This window comes from Eptatretus burgeri, chromosome 5 (assembly GCF_056783735.1).
Source record: "Eptatretus burgeri isolate ZD-2024b chromosome 5, Ebu_testis_v1, whole genome shotgun sequence".
Classification (NCBI taxonomy): domain Eukaryota; kingdom Metazoa; phylum Chordata; class Myxini; order Myxiniformes; family Myxinidae; genus Eptatretus; species Eptatretus burgeri.
This window is the reverse complement of record NC_140965.1, coordinates 16,038,200-16,058,630: the sequence shown is the minus strand read 5'-3', so window position 1 is coordinate 16,058,630 and position 20,431 is coordinate 16,038,200. Positions and strand designations below refer to the sequence as shown.

Below are 20,431 nucleotides of genomic sequence, written 5' to 3'. Positions count from 1 at the left end.
CAGAACGCAAGCAGCCATGTACGAGTTCGGACCTCAAGTAGAATTCATGATTCGAGATAAGATTGTGTTTGGTGTGGGAGACGAGAGATCTTAGGAGAGACTTCTTCAGGAAGGTGAGGTCACACTGGAGAAAGCTTTGGACAATGCCATGCCGTCGATGACATGAAGGGTGCCAAGCAAGTCTATGCGGTGGATAAAGAGAGGCAACAACAGCAAACCACCTTTCCCAAGCAAGCCAAGGCCAAGCCTGCAGCCAGTGCCATGACAGTAGCTCGAAAAAGGTGACAGGAAAGCCTTACTCAGCCTATGTGCGAGTACTGTGACAAGAAGCACATTCCTGGGCCACGCAGGTGTCCAGCATTTGTTAAAACGTGTGGCAATTGTGGAGGCAAGAATCACTGGGCTGCTGTATGCAAGAGTGGAGGCACAAGGAGGGTACCTCTTCTGGATGCAGATCCCAAGCAAGGCACTGAGGAGTTTCTGGTTGAAGATTCAGTGCTCATCGTAACTTGCATGATGACGATGTCACCCGGCCTGCGGGTAGGTGGCAAGAACAACTTACAGTTGGCTCGAGTGTGGTGAACATCAAGCTCGACACAGGTGCCCAGGCAAACGTAATCTCACTTGTGACCTTGACTATCGCAATGTCTGAGCACACCATAACAACCACCAATGTGATTCTCACTGCTTTTGGTGATGGCAAGATCCAGCCATTGGGTACAACAGTGATTCCCTGCAAGCACAAAGGGCAGGACTGGAGAATCAAATTCTATGTAACTGAGAAAACCACTGTTTCCATACTAGGGCAAAATGCATGTGAGAAGCTGGGCCTTATCAAGCGTATAGATTCACTGCATGCTCCACTGACCAAAGACAGGCTGCTCGAGCAGTACACAGATGTGTTCACAGGCACTGGTCAGTACAAACAGGAGAACAAAATTGAGATGAATCCAGATGTCACACCGACTGTTCAGCCAGCCAGACGTGTTCCCTATGCAAGTATGAGAATCTGAAAGACACTCTGGAACAGCTGGAGAAACATGGAATAGTGACCAAGGTCGACAAGCCCACTGACTGGGTTAGTAACCTCGTAACCACCGAAAAAAAAAATATGGCTGCATGAGAATCTGCCGAGACCCAAAGCCGTTGAACTGAGCAATCAAGCAAGAGAGATACACAATGCCTACACCAAGTGATGTGCAGTGACAACTGAACAAGAAGAAGGTGTTCACGGTGATTGACATGGCTGACGGGTACTGGCATGTGAAGCTGACAGAGAAGTCTTCCTACCTGTGCACATTTAATACACCCTGGGGAAGGATGAGATTCTGCTGCATGCCTTTTGGCAGACTGTCAGTGGGTGAAATCATGCACAAGAGAAATCAAGAGACCTTCAGCGACATTCAGGGTGTGCAGGTTATCGCCGACGACATGATCATTGCCGCTGAGACCATGGCAGAACATGACCAAATAATGCACAAGGTTTTTCAGAGAGCTCGCCAACAACAGGTGAAGTTCAACAGGACCAAGGTAGAGTTCCGAGTGCCCAAAGTGCTGTATATAGGCAACATCATCACTCCAGAGGGACTGACACCAGACAAGTCCAAGATCTGAGCGATTGCTGACATACCTATACCAGAAGTCAAGCCAGCACTTCAGCACCTGTTGGGGATGGTCATATACCTAGTGCAATATATTCCGAACGAGTCGGAAACCATGGCACCGCTCCGTGCACTGCTCAAGAAAGACGCAGCCTGGAGCTGGGAAGCGGAACACACACAAAGTCTCAACAAGGTCAAAGTAGCACTGGCAACAGAACCCGTTCTGAGATACTATGACGTCTACAAGCCAAGTGACAGTCCAAGCAGATGGAAGCCAGAGAGGGCTTGGTTGTTGTCTGCTCCAGGAGGGGCAGCCAGTTCACTATGCATCAATGTCCATGACAGACAGAGAAAAGAACTATGTGCAGATCGAAATGGAACTGTTGTCAATCTGCTACGTGTACCACAAATTCCACCAATATGTGTACGGAAAGCCAGTGAATGTGCAGATGGATCACCGCCCTCTCGAGGCAATTTTCAAGAAACCTCTGGACAACACGACTCAGCGACTGCAGAGAATGCTTTTGAGATTACAGCGCTAAGCGCAATGAACTAGATGTGTGGTATGTCCCGGGCAAGTACATGTATGTAGCCGACACGCTGAGTCGTGCATACTTACCTGGTGACCGATCACACGACAATATGGAGGACGACGTCGAAGTCATGGCTCACTGCCTGGTGCATGACACGATGATAAGTGTCATGAGACAAGAGCAGATCTGAGCTGCAACTGCTGAAGACTCTGACCTCCAGATGGTAAGGCAGGCAGTCATGAGGGGATATCCCAAAAAGAAGCACAGTGCTCCTAGTGTCCTCCAAGACTACTGGCCGGTCAAAGATGAGGTACACATAGCTGATGGAATGCTGTGTGTTGGTGACCGCATTGTGATCCCGAGCTCAGTGAAGAGTGAGATGCTAGCTCTGCTACATGAGAGCCACATGGGAGCTGAGAAAATGAAAGCCAGGGCCACTGGCACTCTGTTTTGGCCCAACATGGCTGCAGACATTGGTCAACTATGCAGTTTGCCTCAGCATTAGGAATGCACAGCCCAAGGAACCATTAAGACCACACCCCATACCTGAGCTTGCATGGCAGGTGGTAGCTGATGTCCTCACATATCAAAGCAAAGACTATCTCCTGGTGGTTGATTACTCTAGCAAATACCTGGAGCTTGTGGAGATTGAGGACAAGACTACCACCACAATAGTCACCAAGATGAAAGGGGTCTTCGCGCGTTCTATCATTCCAGAAGAGCTCATGAGTGACAATATGAGGTTTGACAGCCAAGAGTTCATGCGGTTCAAGCGAAACTGGGGAATCAAACAGTCGACATCCAGTCCTGGATTTGCTCATTCCAATGGCCAGAGTGAATGCTTTATCCAAACCAGCAAGAGGATTATGAATAAAGCTGATGACAACATCATCTTGGCACTTCGGGAGTATCAAACACCCCTGTGACGGGTACATCATTCTCGCTAGCACAGATCTTAATGAGCAGGACTCTGAGATCCAATATACCAGTCACCAGGCAGCTGCTCAAACCAGCAACAGTAGATCCCAGAGCATAGTTGATGCAACAGAAGCTGAAACAGAGAGTCTATCATGACAGGTCGGCAAGATTGCTGGCTAACCTCTAGCCGGGTGACACTGTTCGCATCAGGAAGAACACCTGGCAGCCAGCCATCGTTGTCAAGGTGGATTCACACCTCAGATCCCAGATCATACTGGGTTGACAATGGCATCGGGAGTGGTTTACGCAGGAACAGACGTCATCTGTTCAGAACTAATGAGCCACCACCAGTTCTCATGACCCCTGAAGACGACTCGTGACCCCTCGTGAGCAAGAACCTGCTGCGACGAGTAATACGAGCAATACCACTCACGTAGACATGAACAGTGGAGCGGTATCCCACAACCAGCTACACCTCGGAGAGAACATTACACACCTGTATCCACGCACACTGCAACACACATGCATCCAACCGTGCAGCATACCAGACGAAGACACGAGATTGTTAAGCTTCAGAAGTATAACGATGTTGTTTGTTAAATCCATAAACTTCTTGTAAACTGGTGTCGATGACCATTGCAGACTTGTACTGATCTACCTGGAATACTAAGTTAGTTACTTTTACTCAAGTTTGGTTTCTCGTGGAACTGCAAGCCAGTAAGTCGTTTAACATGTTGCTAAAGCTTTGTGGACGCTGATTGTTCAGTTGACAGCACTTTGACAATTTATGATCTTACTCTTCACCAAGAAGGGAGGTGGAACAGAGTATATGTGGAGTAATAAATGAAACGTCACTTCCGCTTGAGCCAGAGACGTGTGTGTGTGTGTGGTCGATGATATGACAATGGGTATACTGAAACCCATCTGTACCGTTTCAGGTGGTTTGATTTTAAAACTGAAATTAAGAAAGCAAGGGTTGTGGGGAGGAACAAGATGGTGCTTGGATCATGTGATGTCGTGATGTACAAACAATCAGACCGACCACGATGCATTCAACTTCACGAAGGTTTTATTGACAACAGTCAGCTCCATTACTCGTCCCATGCGGCATGCATGCGCACACGTCAAACCCAAGAAAGGGCAATACATCACAATATCTCCCAATTTAATACAAATCCAACCAATTTGGATGTTTCGATACACGGGAGGACCTCGGCAAAGGAATTGTTACAGGTACAGATTTAGGTGACGTGGACAAACGCACCGGACTGGCAGCGGGTACAGGTACAGGTACAGAAACTTCGGGTGGAGATACATTATGAACAACTTCAGATGTAGGCTCGGAAACAACAGTTACATTCTCGGACAACAGAACAATAACTGGATGAATCACAGAATTTGCATCATCCACCATCTCAATATAACGCAGCTTGATCTGATCCACATGTTTCCTAACTGTACCCCCATCTTTCAGCTTGACACAAAAAAGCACGAGTTCCTTCCTTGCTAATAACAACACCTGGCAGCCATTTCGCTCCAAGGCCATGGTTCAGTACATAAACTGGATCATTTACAGCAAAGTCACCCAACGCAGCCGTGCGATCATGATGGTATTTCTGACTCTGAAGCTTGTTGTCAACGGTTTCACTGATGTCAGGCTGCACAAGAGAAAATGTGGTTTTGAGTTCTCGCTTCATAAGCAATTCGGCTGGAGGCACTCCAGTTACGGTGTGTGGTCTGGATCTGTAACCGAGCAACATGTGTGACAAACACGTTTGAAGCGAACCTTGAGTAACATGCCTTAATCCTTGCTTGACAATCTGTACAGCATGCTCTGACCATTAGAAGCGGGTTTAAACAGAGCAGAACGGACATGTTTGATTCCATTCAACCTCATGAATTCCTGACATGTAAAACATGAACCATTATCGCTTACCGACACATCAGGTAGACCGTGAGTAGCGAACGTAACACGTAAATTCTCAATGGTGGCGGCAGAAGTGCTGGTCGACATGACAGAGCACTCAATCCACTTGGAAAACGCATCAATGACAACAAAGAACATTTTCCCTAAGAACGGACCTGCAAAGTCAACATGAATCCTGGACCAAGGTTTGGAAGGCCATGACCAAAGACTCAGCGGTGATTCCGCTGGTGACTTGCTGAGCTGAATGCACGTATCACAACAATGAACACAAGATTCAAGTTCGGAATCAATACCAGGCCACCAAACATGAGACCTTGCGATGGCTTTCATTGTAACGGTACCAGGGTGGGTACTATGTAGTTCAGAAACCAACTTCTCTCTTCCCTGCTTTGGCACGATGACTCGTCGACCCCAAAGTAAGCATTCCGACTGGACAGATCACTCATCTCTATAACGTAAATATGGTTTGTCCTCCTTCGAGTCCGGTATACGGGACCAATCGCCACTCATAACACAATGCTTAACCACAGACAACACAGGACCTCTGTTAGACCACAATCTCACTTGGGCAGCAGTGACTGGAGAATTGTCACTCTCAAACACATTCATAGCTAATACAAGGTCAGCAGGTTGAGGGGTATTGTTACAATTAGTGATCAGTACCGGCAGTCGACTCAATGCATCAGCACAATTCCCAGTGCCAGGCCTGTAACGAATAGTATAATTGAAACCAGACAGCATCAAGACCCACCGCTGAACACGTGATGATGCATTGGTGTTGATTCCCTTGTTCTCTGAAAACAAGGTGAGCGGTTTGTGATCAGTTTCAAGCTCAAATTTACGACCAAATATTGATGCATCTTGGTTACCCCAAACACACAGCCTAATGCTTCTTTATCAACCATACCAAAGGCTCTTTCAGCTTTCGTTAAGCTTCTGGAAGCATATGCAACAGGTTGTAACTTGCCCGACTCATTGGCTTGTTGTAGCACACAGCCTACCCCATAGGCACTAGCATCACACGACAATACAAAATGCTCACGTGGATCATAATGAACAAGCAACTTGTAAGAACACAATAGACCTGAAGCTTCCTTGAAGGCATTGTCCTGGAACTTGCCCCAAACCCAAGTTTTCCCTTTCCGAAGTAACTGATGCAGGGGTTCCAGCACTGTGCTCACCCATGGCAAGAAACTGCCAAAATGGTTGAGCAAACCCAAAAAGGAACGCAATTGTGACACATTTTCTGGTTTGGGTGCGTTCTTGATTGCTTCGACTTTGGAATCACACGGCATGATCCCAGCGGCAGTGACTCTTCTGCCGAGGAATACAACTTCGGGTGCCATAAACACACATTTCTCACGTTTCAGTCTGAGTCCTACTTTGTCCAAATGAAGCAGGACTTCCTCCAGGTTACTCAGGTGTTCTGCAATGTTGCAGCCCGTGATCAGGATGTCATCTTGGAACACGACAGTTTTTGGCACAGATTTCAATACACTCTCCATGTTTCTCTGTAAGATGACAGCTGCTGAATGTATTCCAAAAGGACAACGATTGTAGGTGAACAGCCCCTTACGAGTGTTGATGCACATCAGTTTCCTTGACTCCTCATCCAGCTCTTGTGTCATGTAGGCAGACGTCAGATCCAACTTGGTGAATGACTTTCCACCAGCTAATGTCGAAAACAGGTCATCCGCTTTGGGCAGTGGATACTGATCCTGCATGGAGTGGCAATTTATGGTCACTTTGTAGTCTCTGCAGATCCTCACTGCTCCATCACCTTTCAGGACAGGAACAACTAGACGAGCCCATTCATTGAACTCAACAGGAGAGATGACCCCCTCACTCTGGAGTCTCTCAAGTTCACACTCGAACTTTTCCCTCATCAAGTATGGATCAGACCTAGCTTTACAGAAGATAGGCTTTGCTTCTGAGTCCAGATGAATCTTAACTTTCATCCCTATGAAGGAACTAATTCCTGGCTCAAACAGATGGAAACAAACTTATCCAGCACTTGAACACAACTGGAAGCCTCCACTGAAGACAGCTTTTTAAAAATCTCATGCCAGTTCAGCTTTATGCTCTCAAGCCAGTTCTGACTGAGTAATGTAGTGCCATTGCCTGGTACAACCCACAAAGGCAGTTCATAAATCACACCATCATAAGACACACTGACATCTGTGCTGCCAATCACCGGAACAATTTCCTTGGTATAGGTACGAAGTTTGGCCTTCACGGGACTCAATTTGAGCTTCACAGCCTCAGTTATTCAAATGTCTCCTGGCTCATAATTGACCGACTCCATTGACACCTGCTTGCCATTCAGCTGAAGATCAACAGTTATCGGTGCGGTGCTGCCTTCAATTGTATACATCTCACACTCCTCTCCATGCAGTGACGACTCATCAGCTCCAGCAACATGCTCGCCGTCATCTACATGATGGGTGATGCCAGTACTATTGTTATGAATCTGGAACCCATCGCACACAACAGCCAGAGTCCCCGTAGCTCAGTTATTTCGTTAAGTATATGTGTATAGTTAGAATCCATTCCCTGTGTCTAATGGGTGATTAAATGTTTGTGCGCTGCGGAGTTATTTTGATAGTCATGGTTTTCTTTTACATTTTTTAACAACACTCTCGCTCCACCCTGACGCTATAACGCTCGCGATGGGGGGAGTTCAATGAAGGACTTGGCGTCTCTCTCGAACAATCAGAGAGATGCGAGTGAGTTTGCCGTCGTTCGGCCAATGGGAGCCAACGCAGGACAATATTACTCCTCTTCCTGTTTGAGGGGCGGTCTGCTGTGACGCCTGCCACCCCCCCTCCCCGGTCTAATCAGCGGACTTGGCGCCCCTTTTGGCCAATCACAGGGGCAACGAGCGGATCGCGCGCCAAAACCGTCCAGTAAGGTGGATTACGAGAGGAAGTCCCCTCCCCCCCTGGACGGTGAGTGAATAATTGTTCGGGCGATCCGACTGAAAGCAGTTGGAGTTGGGGTTTGTCTGCCAGATCGTCTGGCCTTGCCTGCTGGCGCTCGCTGCCTTGTCCGCGCTCGCGCTGGTTGGCGTCCGTCCTTCATCCTCCGTCCCTAGGACTTGGAGTGGCATTGTGGTTGCGGGTTCGCGTCCCGCCGATCCAGAACGTCGAAGACCACACGAAGTGGACAGGTCCAAGATAGCTCTGTTCTCCAGCTCACCATTTCCTCGAGCTGGAAGCCTTCAAAAAGACCCGACGGGGTCCATTTCTGGGTATCTGTGTGTGCGTGTGTGTGTGTCTGTGGGCCCCGTCTATAAGTAGAATTGTTAAGTGCATTTGTTGTACATTATTTGCCTTGCTTAGTCGTGATAACTCTGCTCTATGTTCTCCTCACAATTATTCTTCCCCTCGTCCCCCGATTATTGTAAATAAATTCCCCTTTTGTTGAATGTCCCAGCTCGTCCTTGTCCTTTCTATCATTGGTTTGCCGCGCTGCGAACGGGAATTAGGAGGCTTCATTGTTGCCGTAATCGTGCAATCGGCCCGGCAGGAATCTGGTACTCTCCGCTCGGGGTACGACTCGGATCCGGCTCGGTAACGGCCCGGATCGCGCAGATCCTGCCGAGGGTGAATTTCCCCGGTAGTTTGGACGACGTGGGTATTTAGGTAAATTTAAATTGGCAGTTGACCCTATCCCACGTGGTCGACCTATTGGCGATCTTCGGTCTGATAAGGGACCCGTGACCTTTCGGATTTATCTAAAATGTACGACCTAAATTCCGGGTGTTCGGTGGAGCCGACTCCACTGCTCCACCTAGCGGTCGTGCTCGCCACCGAGACTCAGCCCCACAACACTATCACCACTACTGGATTGGGAACACCTCTTTTGAAGATGCCCGATCTTGCCACATCCGTGACATGTGTACCGCTCGAAACGGCTCCGGTGAGCCACGATTTGCATCACAACGCCAACACATGTTCTTGGGGCCTCTTGCGAGCGATGAAGCAGGTTTCAAACACACAACTGGCTTAGGTGAAGCCTTATATGAAGATTGAGCAATCTTATTTACAGTATGTGCACTTGAAGAGTTCTGGCTCTTCGACGAGATCTCCTTCAGGTTTTCAGCAGTTGTCATACACACCCGTGCAATCTTCACTGCTTTCCCGAGGTCAAGGTGTATCTTGACGCGCTCACAGAGTTCTTCATACGACTCGTCGTCGGTCGCCATGGTGACAGCAGGTTTTTTTGATGAGTCCGCACACAGTCAACAACACAGCACGACGACGGAAGGCATCACCAACAGCCGCCATGTTGTTGGCCACGATAATACCGGGTGCAGCCTCTCGACAAAATCCGCCCAATCCTCCTCACCGTAGGCCCCACGTGTCGCGCATGCGCACACGGCACCTCACGTGCCCCACAAAGGGACGGCCATCACAGAGAGCTTCAAAACTTGAACGACATGAGCGGCGCATTTCATGAAGCTGAAAATCGAGAGCAAGCCGGGGATGCTCTCAAGCAAGCACTCCATCGAGACAGATGAACCCAAGATACAAGAAAGAAAATGCAAAAAAAAGTTTTTAATTAATGAAAGAAAATATTTTTTTTGTTGTTGTAATTTAATTTTTTTTGGTTTTCCTCCTCTCGGAGAGGGGGAATGGGCCTGGTTTAAAACACATCAACCACACAACCCCCCCCCCCTTAACAAGACCCCCACCAACAGCATTCCGTACACAATCACCCATCAATACTCAAACTACCTTAAAGTCCGATCAACGTGCCCGTACCCCTCTATCTCCATAACTTCCAGGTTCCTATCTAACCCTAATTTATAAACTTATCCCGGGTTCATCGCGTTTCGGGACGGGTGAACGTGCAATAATAACGAACGGTCGAGACGACAAACGAAACAGATACCCACTCTACTGACGACTGTACACAATAAATTAATCCCGAGCATGTTATCTCGTGATCGCCCAGTTCTTTGCCAAGGCACGAAAATAAAATAAAAAAACACAATCCTCATAAATCAAAGGCTTAGTTCGTCCTTGGTGGTGATGTTGGGTGGTCATCCAATGGTAGGCGGGCGGAAGGAGGCGCGGTTCTTTGTAGCCAATCGGAGAACATTATTAAGCCCCGCCTCCTTGCGTCACGTTCAGAAGGTAGCCAATGGGAAGGGAGAATGAAGGTGGCGTCAACGTGAGGATTTCCTGGAAAGGGGGAGAGATAGCATCACGTGACGGTTATTAGCCAATGAGAATGTAGGAGATGACGGTCGTCGTAAACGTCGTCGGCCCGTTGTAACCTTAATAAGGCTGAGGCGGCCGTTATCCCAGGGTAAACGCGACGAGCATTGCATTCACTTCATGTTCCTCGAGTGAGGGAAAACTCCGAAAGGTTTGAGCCGCAAAAGCGTCTTCGGTGAAGTGAATAAGAACCTTCCGCTTTGAGAGCGACAGGGTTAATCGGACTCTCGTGTTGTTCCGGGTTTCACTGTGTTCCTGTTGTCATGTTCGCCCTGGACTCGGAGTGGAACCTTTCGTTCGCGGGATGTGGTTTCCTGGGTATTTACCACATGGGGGTGGCGAGTTGTCTCAAGGAGAACGCGCCCTGGTTGGTCCGGAACGCGCGAAAGGTCTACGGAGCGTCTGCTGGGGCCTTGACCGCCGCTTCGCTCGTGTCCGGCGTCTGTCTGGGTATGTATCCCCATGATCCTCACCACATGTCCGTACTCACCACGTGTCTGGGTATGTATCCCCATGACCCTCACCACATGTCCGGAATCTGTCTGGGTATGTATCCCCATGACCCTCACCACATGTCCGGCATCTGTCTGGGTATGTATCCCCATGATCCTCACCACATGTCCGTACTCACCACGTGTCTGGGTATGTATCCCCATGATCCTCACCACATGTCCGTCCTCACCACGTGTCTGGGTATGTATCCCCATGACCCTCACCACATGTCCGGAGTCTGTCTGGGTATGTATCCCCATGACCCTCACCACATGTCCGGAGTCTGTCTGGGTATGTATCCCCATGACCCTCACCACATGTCCGGCATCTGTCTGGGTATGTATCCCCATGTCCCTCACATGTCCGGCCTCTGTCTGGGTATGTATCCCCATGACCCTCACCACATGTCCGGCCTCTGTCTGGGTATGTATCCCCATGACCCTCACCACATGTCCGGAGTCTGTCTGGGTATGTATCCCCATGACCCTCACCACATGTCCGGCATCTGTCTGGGTATGTATCCCCATGACCCTCACCACATGTCCGGAGTCTGTCTGGGTATGTATCCCCATGACCCTCACCACATGTCCGGCATCTGTCTGGGTATGTATCCCCATGTCCCTCACCACATGTCCGGCCTCTGTCTGGGTATGTATCCCCATGACCCTCACCACATGTCCGGCCTCTGTCTGGGTATGTATCCCCATGACCCTCACCACATGTCCGGAGTCTGTCTGGGTATGGATCCCCATGACCCTCACCACATGTCCGTCGTCTGTCTGGGTATGTATCACCATGACCCTCACCACATGTCCGGAGTCTGTCTGGGTATGTATCCCCATGACTCACCACATGTCCAGAGTCTGTCTGGGTATGGATCTCCATGACCGTCACCACATATCCGCCCTCACCACATGTCCGGAGTCTGTCTGGGTATGGATCTCCATGACCCTCACCACATGTCCGCCCTCACCACATGTCCGTAGTCTGTCTGGGTATGTATCACCATGACCCTCACCACATGTCCGCCCTCACCACATGTCCGGAGTCTGTCTGGGTATGGATCTCCATGACCCTCACCACATGTCCGCCCTCACCACATGTCCGTAGTCTGTCTGGGTATGTATCACCATGACCCTCACCACATGTCCGCCACCATCGTGTTGACCCAGACTTGTTCTCCTTTTGAACCCGGACACTGTTGGTACTTGTTCGTTTCGCTAACTGCTTCTCGTCATGTAACTAGTGATGCTGACTGCCTCATCGATGACCTCGTTCATCCTGTGCTTGTATCCATTGCTTTTGTTAACTCATCAGTTGCCCGCTCTTCACTTGTTTACACCAGATTCTTCTTTCACTGTTGGTACCGTACCATGGTTTTACCACGGTTTTACCACGGTTTTACCATGCTTGTACCACGGTTGTACCACACGATCGTACCATAGTTGCTTTGCGAGATTTAATCTGTTTGCCTGGTTATTGTGGATGTATTCGGGTTCTCTGGTTCCAAATATAAACAACACTTTGCTCTTTTATTTGCGGTGTTCGTTGAAGACAAACTGTGCACATGTACCTCGTGCCGTGTGTACTGTAGGCCAAGGACGTGAGGAAATGTCACTCGACCTTAATGTGAATTATTAAAGGCCGTTGGTGGACACCAGGAAATTGACACAGTATATGGGATTTGAACCTTGGACTCCCCATTTTCATGAGCCAGGTGTTACAGGGGAATTCTCCACCCGATGTGCCAATTCAAGTACCGACACACCTGCCTTTCCGCAGATTCATGATCCGTGTCACCTTGTTCTGTGAACAGAAGGTAAACCTGCATCCTCCTCTTGTAACCCTCAAGTAAGCCGGACATCCTTTAGAACGGACTCTCCATTTCTTCTTTCGCAGAACCACATTTGGCTTTGCTTCCCTTCTTTCTGGATTATTACCCTGCCCACCAGCAAAGTGAAAGTCGGGGTTAAGCAATTGGTTCAATTTGTCTGTCCTGGTCCACAACCATCGGTTTATGATCGATGAACAACTTGATTTAATTTCAATGTTATATTTTGAACATGAATCCGAAAACGAGCCTGTAGTTTAACAGTACTTTGATTCAGGATTCGTCCCGATCGCACATGTGCAGACAGGAGTGAGATCATTTTGGAACTCTGTCTGGCAGTCACACCAAATTTGAAAGTCATTCCAAACAGGAAAGTTGATATTTTTACTGACATTATGCCTGGTGTTGGCTTAATGGTGAGGATGGTGGGCTTGGGATCCTAGGAACCTGATTTCAAATCCCCCTCGTCTGATGAATTAATACCAGGTGGGGTTGACTCTGCCTGTTATCCTTCTGAGGTCGGCAAAATGAGTGCCAGCTTGCTGGTATCCTGTGTCGGAGTGGCGACCCGTCCAGGATTGTACCCACTAGCCAAGGAGACTGCTTCGGCAGCACCAACGCTCTGCGTAGAGTATGGTCCCAATGGATGGATGGATCGTAAAGGACACAAACATCAGGCACGAAGAGCTGACGTGTTGAACTACAACGGCACTCGGTAGAACACGTACCTCCGCGAGACTGAATAGTTTACGTATTGTAGTTTTGTCATAACTCATCCACAACTTTTTGAGATGTCATGCCAAATATTGTTTTTGGCCCCATATCTCAATGGTGAAGAATCACTTAGAAATAATTTTTAGCCGCGTCGCCTTGCGAACTCTGGCTCGAAGAGAGCTCCGCATTGTTCTTCTTCTCCTTCTCCTTCTCCTTCTGGTGAAGACAAAACCTTTATGACACAGCTCTTGGACACATTTGTCCTTGTTTAACAAGTCAGAGCTGCATCGAAATCGAATCTGTTCGTCCTTGTCACACACCCAACCTGTCCACCAAGTTTCGTCCGAATCTGTCCATAACGTTTTAAGATATTGTGCTAACACACAGACAGGGGTGAAAACATAACCTCCGTCCACCTTCTGTGGTGAAGGTAATAAGGCGGTGTGAAAGATGCTGCATCAATGGTGGTAAACTTCCGGAAAAAAAATTCTACAATTTAAAAATCTCAATTTCATTATATACTTGAATACTGTATAACGCAAATCACTTTTTTTGGCACTTTCAAAAGCCTTCCGTTGAGCAAGCATTACTTCGACAAAATATTACAGCATTTTACATCATCTCGCCCAATCAAATATGCTGCTCGCCGACCCGGCCAATGTCTTTTGGATTCGCTATATATGCTAGATATCCCTTATTGGCGGGTTTTGTGTGTGTGTGTGTGTGTGTGTGTGTGTGTGTGTGTGTGTGTGTGTGTGTGTGTGTGTGTGTGTGTGTGTGTGTGTGTGTGTGTGTGTGTGTGTGTGTGTCTGTCTGCAATGCGAGGCTCCACAGCACAAACCAGCAAACCGATTATTTTTCAAATGGTAGTCCTTCAAAAATAGGGTGTCTATTTACCGTCATTTTTAATGAGGAGTGTCAGTTGGCAAAATACGCAATAGGAAAAATCTTGCCAGGCAGAGGAACAATTGTATGTGAACCAATACGTCTTGGCAATGAATCTTCGTCGGTGGATCGGTCAGAATGAAAATCATCGTATCCAGCGCTTCGATCCTAGCAAATCCCTCGTCGCCTACCGGCTTGTTTATTTATCTATTTGTTTATTTGTTTATTCCTCAACACTGCATGGGGTAAGGTGTTCTATGAACTCTAGTTTTATTTCAGTCTTTGCATCTTTCTTTCTCAACCCCCCAGTGAACTTGCTGCGTTTTTGGTCTCCTTGCCGGCACTTCTTTAAACAACTCTCTATCAGCCATTTCTTTAGTCCTCAAACATCACCATGTATGACTAAGGTGTGTTGTACAGGTATTGAAATTCATGGAAAATCAGAACAGCAGACAATGGATCAAGAGACAAAATGGGGTCAAAGGGACAACTGTTAGCACAACAAAAAGGAGAACCACAGCACAAGGTGAAATTGTAGGAGATATGGGAAAAGGGTCTCAGCAGGTCCAGGAAATACGTGAGAAACTGAGGTAACACAGGGTGGCAGACTTGAAATCCTGTCGGGAAGAGCTCGAGACAACGGATTTTGGAAGACTGTGCCACAGGGGATAAATTTGGGGACTGAAAGATTGAATGTGAGCTTTGAGTTTCGGATTTGGGAAGAAAATGAGGAACGAGTTCCTGGCATAACATTTATGATCTGGATGAGCAGGGGCTTGGCAGGGAAGGAAGAGCAGGACCAGAACAGAGCTGGTACAACACTGCAAGGCCACCAACTTGCCTCCGGTGAGAACGAAGAAAGCCCTGACTGGCCTCCTGAAGCGAAATTCCAATGACAACAAAGTCAGAGATGCCAGGCCCTCAAGCGGTACAAGATGGGAAGCAGCAGTTTACCAGTCCATACTGGGAAGCCGTGTTACGCAGTGCCCCGGATAAAGGACTTTCACACTGTTATGAGCATCAGCACGCATGGCCAGATGACCCCGTGGAGAGCAAGCCAATCCATTGTTACTCGTGCTCGGGCCAAACATGCACACGTACAAGCATGCGTAGGCTCGTATGCCATCTACGTTGCAAGCACACACCTCGTATACGTGTCTGTTCCTCACAAATTGAAGCATTTATTGAACAGTGACTGCCATTTCCAAAGTATTATGTTGACATTGAAAGGATGTTTTAAATTGTTTTAATGAGATTAAATCAACTCCCTCGACTTGAGCACAATCCTCGAAGTTTACCTCAAGTACGAACGTAATAAACCCGTAAGCAATTGATATGATTTCCCAACTGCCGGGATCAGCTGGGCTCTGTTCTTCATCGAGCTTTCAATGCTTTCAAACCAGAATTTCTCCCATGGTGGGTCCACAACCACTGCCGTGGGCCTACCTCAGTTGATGGCGGATGCACAACATCAGCCGTGTCCAGGCGGTCTACCCAACAATGCAGCCTCACTATTCAAGCTTTTACCTTTCTTGTTCGAGCGTCTAATATATTATTATATACTCATAAGTAAGCCGGATATTTTTATTTTTGGGAGCGATCGAGACAGCGGTCTGTTGCCAATACACTTCTCAAATAAAGAGATGGGTCAGAAGGACGTGTTGCACACTTGGAACAAGATTGCCCAGAGGGCAGGGTACTGTCCTGGCATTCATCATGCTCATTGCACATTCCATTATATAATAATACATTGAAAAACACACACACACACACACACACACACACACACACACACACACCTCTTTGGTCTCTTTTAAACAGTTATTGTTTTAGATTGCAGTGATGGATGAAGGAATTCTCCCAATACTCTTTCGGTCCCGGCGCCGCAGACCCAAGCGCATATAAATATATCCAGTGGGAGAGAAACACATGCCCGATAGGATAACAGGAAGGTCTTGTATATCAAATTGATGAAAAATAACTTATTGTGAAATCCCATGTGACCATTGCACACTGCTCACAGTGACCGTTTTGAGCAATGTCAGTGGTCATGCCGTGTGGAGGTCTTTCTCCAGTTAGCTAACGTTGTCCATCATAATACAAGAACGTTTGATTCGGGTTTTGAACCTTTGTTTCTGGGTCTGTAGCAAGTGCCACGTGCCCCGAAACATTCCGTATCCCCGTTCAATTTGTACGTTTTCTTGATGTCTGGTCTTTATCGAACTGCAATATTCCAGGAGGTTCAGCACAGGCCACTGCCCCAGTCGTTCTTGTTGGGTTTCTGCCATCTTAGAAACAGTTGCAGAATTATTTACCAGGTCTCCATAGACATGCAGACCCTTTAATATCTATGGAATATTACTTAGACTTTTATGCTTAGGCTTAAAGGTCACATACATATGAAATGCACCTTTTTTTTGTAATTTTTATTATTATTATTATTTTTAACCCCAAACAAAGTGTCGGTTTTTCCTGTCGACATGGCATCATTACTTCCATCACCGAAAGTGGATGGAGGTTGTTGTCACCCCTACCTGTTAATCTCTGTTTGTGAGCAGGATGTCTCAAAATGTTACGGACGGATTCTGACGAAACTCTGTGGACAGGTTGGGTGTATCACAAGGAGGAATTTATTCGATTTTCGTGAAGATCAGGGTCCTATATTTTGAAAGTGAATCTTCACTATTGAGCGATGGGGCCAAAAACGATATAGAGCATGATTTTTTTTTTTTTTTAATGTTATGGATGAGCTATGTTGAAACTTAGTGGATGAGTTGGTTTTGATTCAGGTCCGGATTATATATCCGACGTATCAGTGGGATACAAAACGTAAACTGTTCAGCTTGGTGGAGATGTGCGCTCCACCGAGTGCCGTTCTAGTTTACTGATGCGTTGCTAATTCTTTTTTGTTGTTGTTGTAAAATGACAAACGCCTGGTTTTGGTTTATTATTAAATGTTCTCTGATGTAAAATGAACGAAAGTCCAACATCATCGTGTTTACAACTCGATGTTGTCATTTTTAATCTTCCCCTCAACCAAAACGTAATGTGTGCACTCCTCCAAAAAAAAAAAAAATGTTGGCCCAGGTCCACATGAGTACATCCACAAGCTCTACGGTCAGTGTCCTGTTTGTAGCATTCTGTCGAATGGGATCAGGAGGGCGTTTTTTAACGGTGCCAGTCGGACAGGAAGGTTCCCTGGCAGGGAGCCTTGAATTGAGTTGAATGGTTGTTTGTTATTGCTGAGAGTGAGGTTCATGGAAATCTATTATCAACCAAAATGAACCATCACGTTCATTTCAGATATTTATATTTTAAGAAAATATCAGTTTTGATCCATGAGATTTACCCACAAAGTTGTCAAATGCAATAACATCAGCACACGCATTCTCCCAGAACTTGTGCGTGCGTACGTAATGTGCTGGGCTCAGGTTAACATTGTTTTTCTGAAACTACTGTTGAGAGATGCTTTTAAGGTTGCTGTCCTTTCGAACTTATTAGTTGTTATTTTTTTTTTAAAAATTCCATTTTTGTTACCTCCACCACTGAAGGTGAAGGAGGTTATGTTTTCACCCCTCTGTCTGTGTGCAGAATATCTCAAAACGTTGTGCACGGATTTGGTCGAAACTTGGTGGGCACGTTGGGTGTGTGACCATGACAAATTGATTTGATTTTGGATCTGGATTCGAGAATTATTTAATTTTTTTTTAATGATTCTTCACCATTGAGAGAAAGGGCCAAAAACGATACGTAGCATGATGTATCAAAAATGTATTGGGCCTGATGTGTTCTCGTGGATCAGGCATTACGTGGCGGAGGTATGCGCTCTACCGAGTGACCTTTGAGTTGTATCTTTCATTGTCCTTGGTTCTAGGACGTGTCTCCATGATTGAGTGAAGGGCAACACTATGCGAGCCCTATTTATTTTGGCTCTTTAATCCATTAGATTATTATTTTGCACAGCCATTGAGGAGATGAGTTGTCACTCCACTGGGTAATGGATGATTTTGTTTCAGTACCAGCCTTTTCCAAGGTGTGTGTTGTATCCTTTCAGATTTGTATGTCAAATGAGATCAGCCGATTCCTGAAACTGTCACAGATAGCGTAACAGTTCTGTACTGGGGGGGGGGGGGGGGGCACGAGCACGTGTGCTTGGATCTATTCAAAGTATTATGTTGTCCTCGATCAGTACTTGTTTGTGATGTTCTGATGTTTCGCAATTGTGTTTTTCCATCCAGATCGCCGATTTTCTAACAGCCACGCAATCAATCCCCGCCACCCTCTCTGCTGCTGCCCAGTTTTCCCCCCTCGTAAATGCTACAGGAACGACAAGGTTTCCATCATTGTGCTGGAACAGCCTGACCATCGGTTGAACTCTATAAATAGCCGATGGACACGTATCGCCCGACTGCAACCAACATTTGGCAGAAGCTTGTCGGAGTATTGTTTTTCTCCTTGTGTTTGCATATCTTGAATAGTCGTCCTCTAAGAAATGTTACTTGTTTTTCGTTTGCCCTTTGCTCGTGAGAGTCCAAGGCCGAGGGGTTGTAAGTTCGGTTATACAACGGCGTCTGCTTGACACTCCGCGTTGAACTGTTTTTCGGCCTTTCCTCTTTGAAGACGCTTGGCAAGCGGCAAACGAGAAAGCTCTCCCATTAAGTCTACCAGCGAATACCCGCCCGAAGGGTGGAATATTTCCTGTCGATTCTTGTTCACACCTTTGTCTTGAATCTATTCGTCGTCTTGTTTTGCTGTCTTTGGCTTCTTGTTTTTTGTTTTTTTTCTTTCTTTCTTTCTTTCTTGGCATTGTGAAGCCCTTGTTTGAATTGTAATTTGATTTTTGCTGCAAACAATACATTTTCCCAAAATATATTTTCTCTACTTTTTATGTTTTTAAAAAAAAAAAATTTCCCCCAGGAATTCTGGCCAAAGTATTTGATATTTCCAAGATCTGAATAGCTCTGCCCCCACTAAATCAACCATTTCTTGAAACTTTAATTGTACACCTCTTCCCAATTCCAGATCGAGGCAATGCATGACGTCATCGCCAGGCGCCGAAGGAAGGGAGCACTCAGTTTATACTCCATTCGTTTGTTTGTTTGTTTGTCTAGGTGATATTGTTGTGGGGCCGGGTATCGGTGGCAAGCACGACCGCTAGAGGGAGCAGTAGAGTCGGCTCCACCGAACACACCGGAATTTAGGTTGTGACCCGCGGATAAGTCCGAAGGTACGGGTCCCTTACAGGACCATGAATCGCCTATAATTCGACCGCGTGGAGTAGGGTTAATTGCCAACTTCAATATACCTAAGTGCCCACGCAGTCTAACTACCGGGGAACCACACTCTCGGCAGGCCTCGAGCGGAACGAGCCGTTGCCATGCTCGAACCATGTGTAACCCGAGCGGACGGTTACCGAGGCCTGTCGGTCCAAATGTACAACTACGGCAACGGCCTTCCTAATCCCCAATACGCACCGTGACAAACCAATGACAGAAATGACAAAGAACGAGTTGGTACATTCAACAAGAGGGGAATTTATTAACAATAATAATTGGGGAGGGGAACACTGAGCAGAGTTATCACAAATAAGAAATGCAATGTACAATGAGCAAAAGAAAGCACTTAATCAATCCAACTTGAAGATGGGCCCACACACAGACACACACCTAAAGAAATGGACCCCGTTGGGTCTTTATTAAAGGCTTCCAGCTCGAGGAAAGGTGAGCTGGAGACCAGAGCCTGTGCTTGGACTTGTCCACCTCGTGTGGTCTTCGACGATCCGGCTCGGCGGGACTCGAACCCGCAACACGATGCCTCTCCAAGCAGCAGGTACCGCGCTCTCCAACCGGCCACGCACCAATCAACCAAGACCAAGGAGAAGATCAGAGACGACGATGACCCAGGACCAGACAAACCAGCCAGTACCAAGACCCGCGACCCCCAAGACTACCAACCTCCCAGCCTGGCATTCCTTTTTCCTCCGGGGTGAGAAAATCATCACCCTCATTGACCGGGGTGTCGTGGGAAAGTTTCTCGCTGTGGCAATCTCAACCCCATTGGCCGGGGTGTCGTGGGAAAGTTGCTCTCTGTGGCAATCTCAACCCCATTGGCCGGGGTGTCGTGGGAAAGTCGCTCTCTGTGGCAATCTCAACCCCATTGGCCGAGGTGTCGTGGGAAAGTCGCCCTCTGTGGCGTGATTGGACAAGGGGCACACCCCTGCCTTCCTGGGCAGAGTCTCGATCTGAGGCGATGGAAATCTCCACCCACGTACGTGGTCGAACGCACGTGGGCAATGGCGTCGGTGT

The 20,431-nt window shown here is 47.3% G+C and overlaps 1 protein-coding gene across 2 annotated transcripts in view; it reads left to right on the top strand.

Annotated features, from left to right (window-relative positions):
* Positions 1-10,217: 10,217 nt before the first annotated feature.
* LOC147025923 (patatin-like phospholipase domain-containing protein 2) overlaps positions 10,218-20,431 on the top strand; it is a 29,298-nt gene continuing 19,084 nt past the window's right edge. The window contains exon 1 of one of the 2 annotated variants that reach the window (XM_085880828.1): positions 10,218-10,654. In XM_085880828.1, the coding sequence (XP_085736954.1) occupies positions 10,468-10,654 (187 nt within the window). In that variant the 5' untranslated portion in view covers positions 10,218-10,467. The remainder of the gene's footprint in view (positions 10,655-20,431) is intronic. The other variant, XM_085880827.1, reaches the window with a different exon arrangement.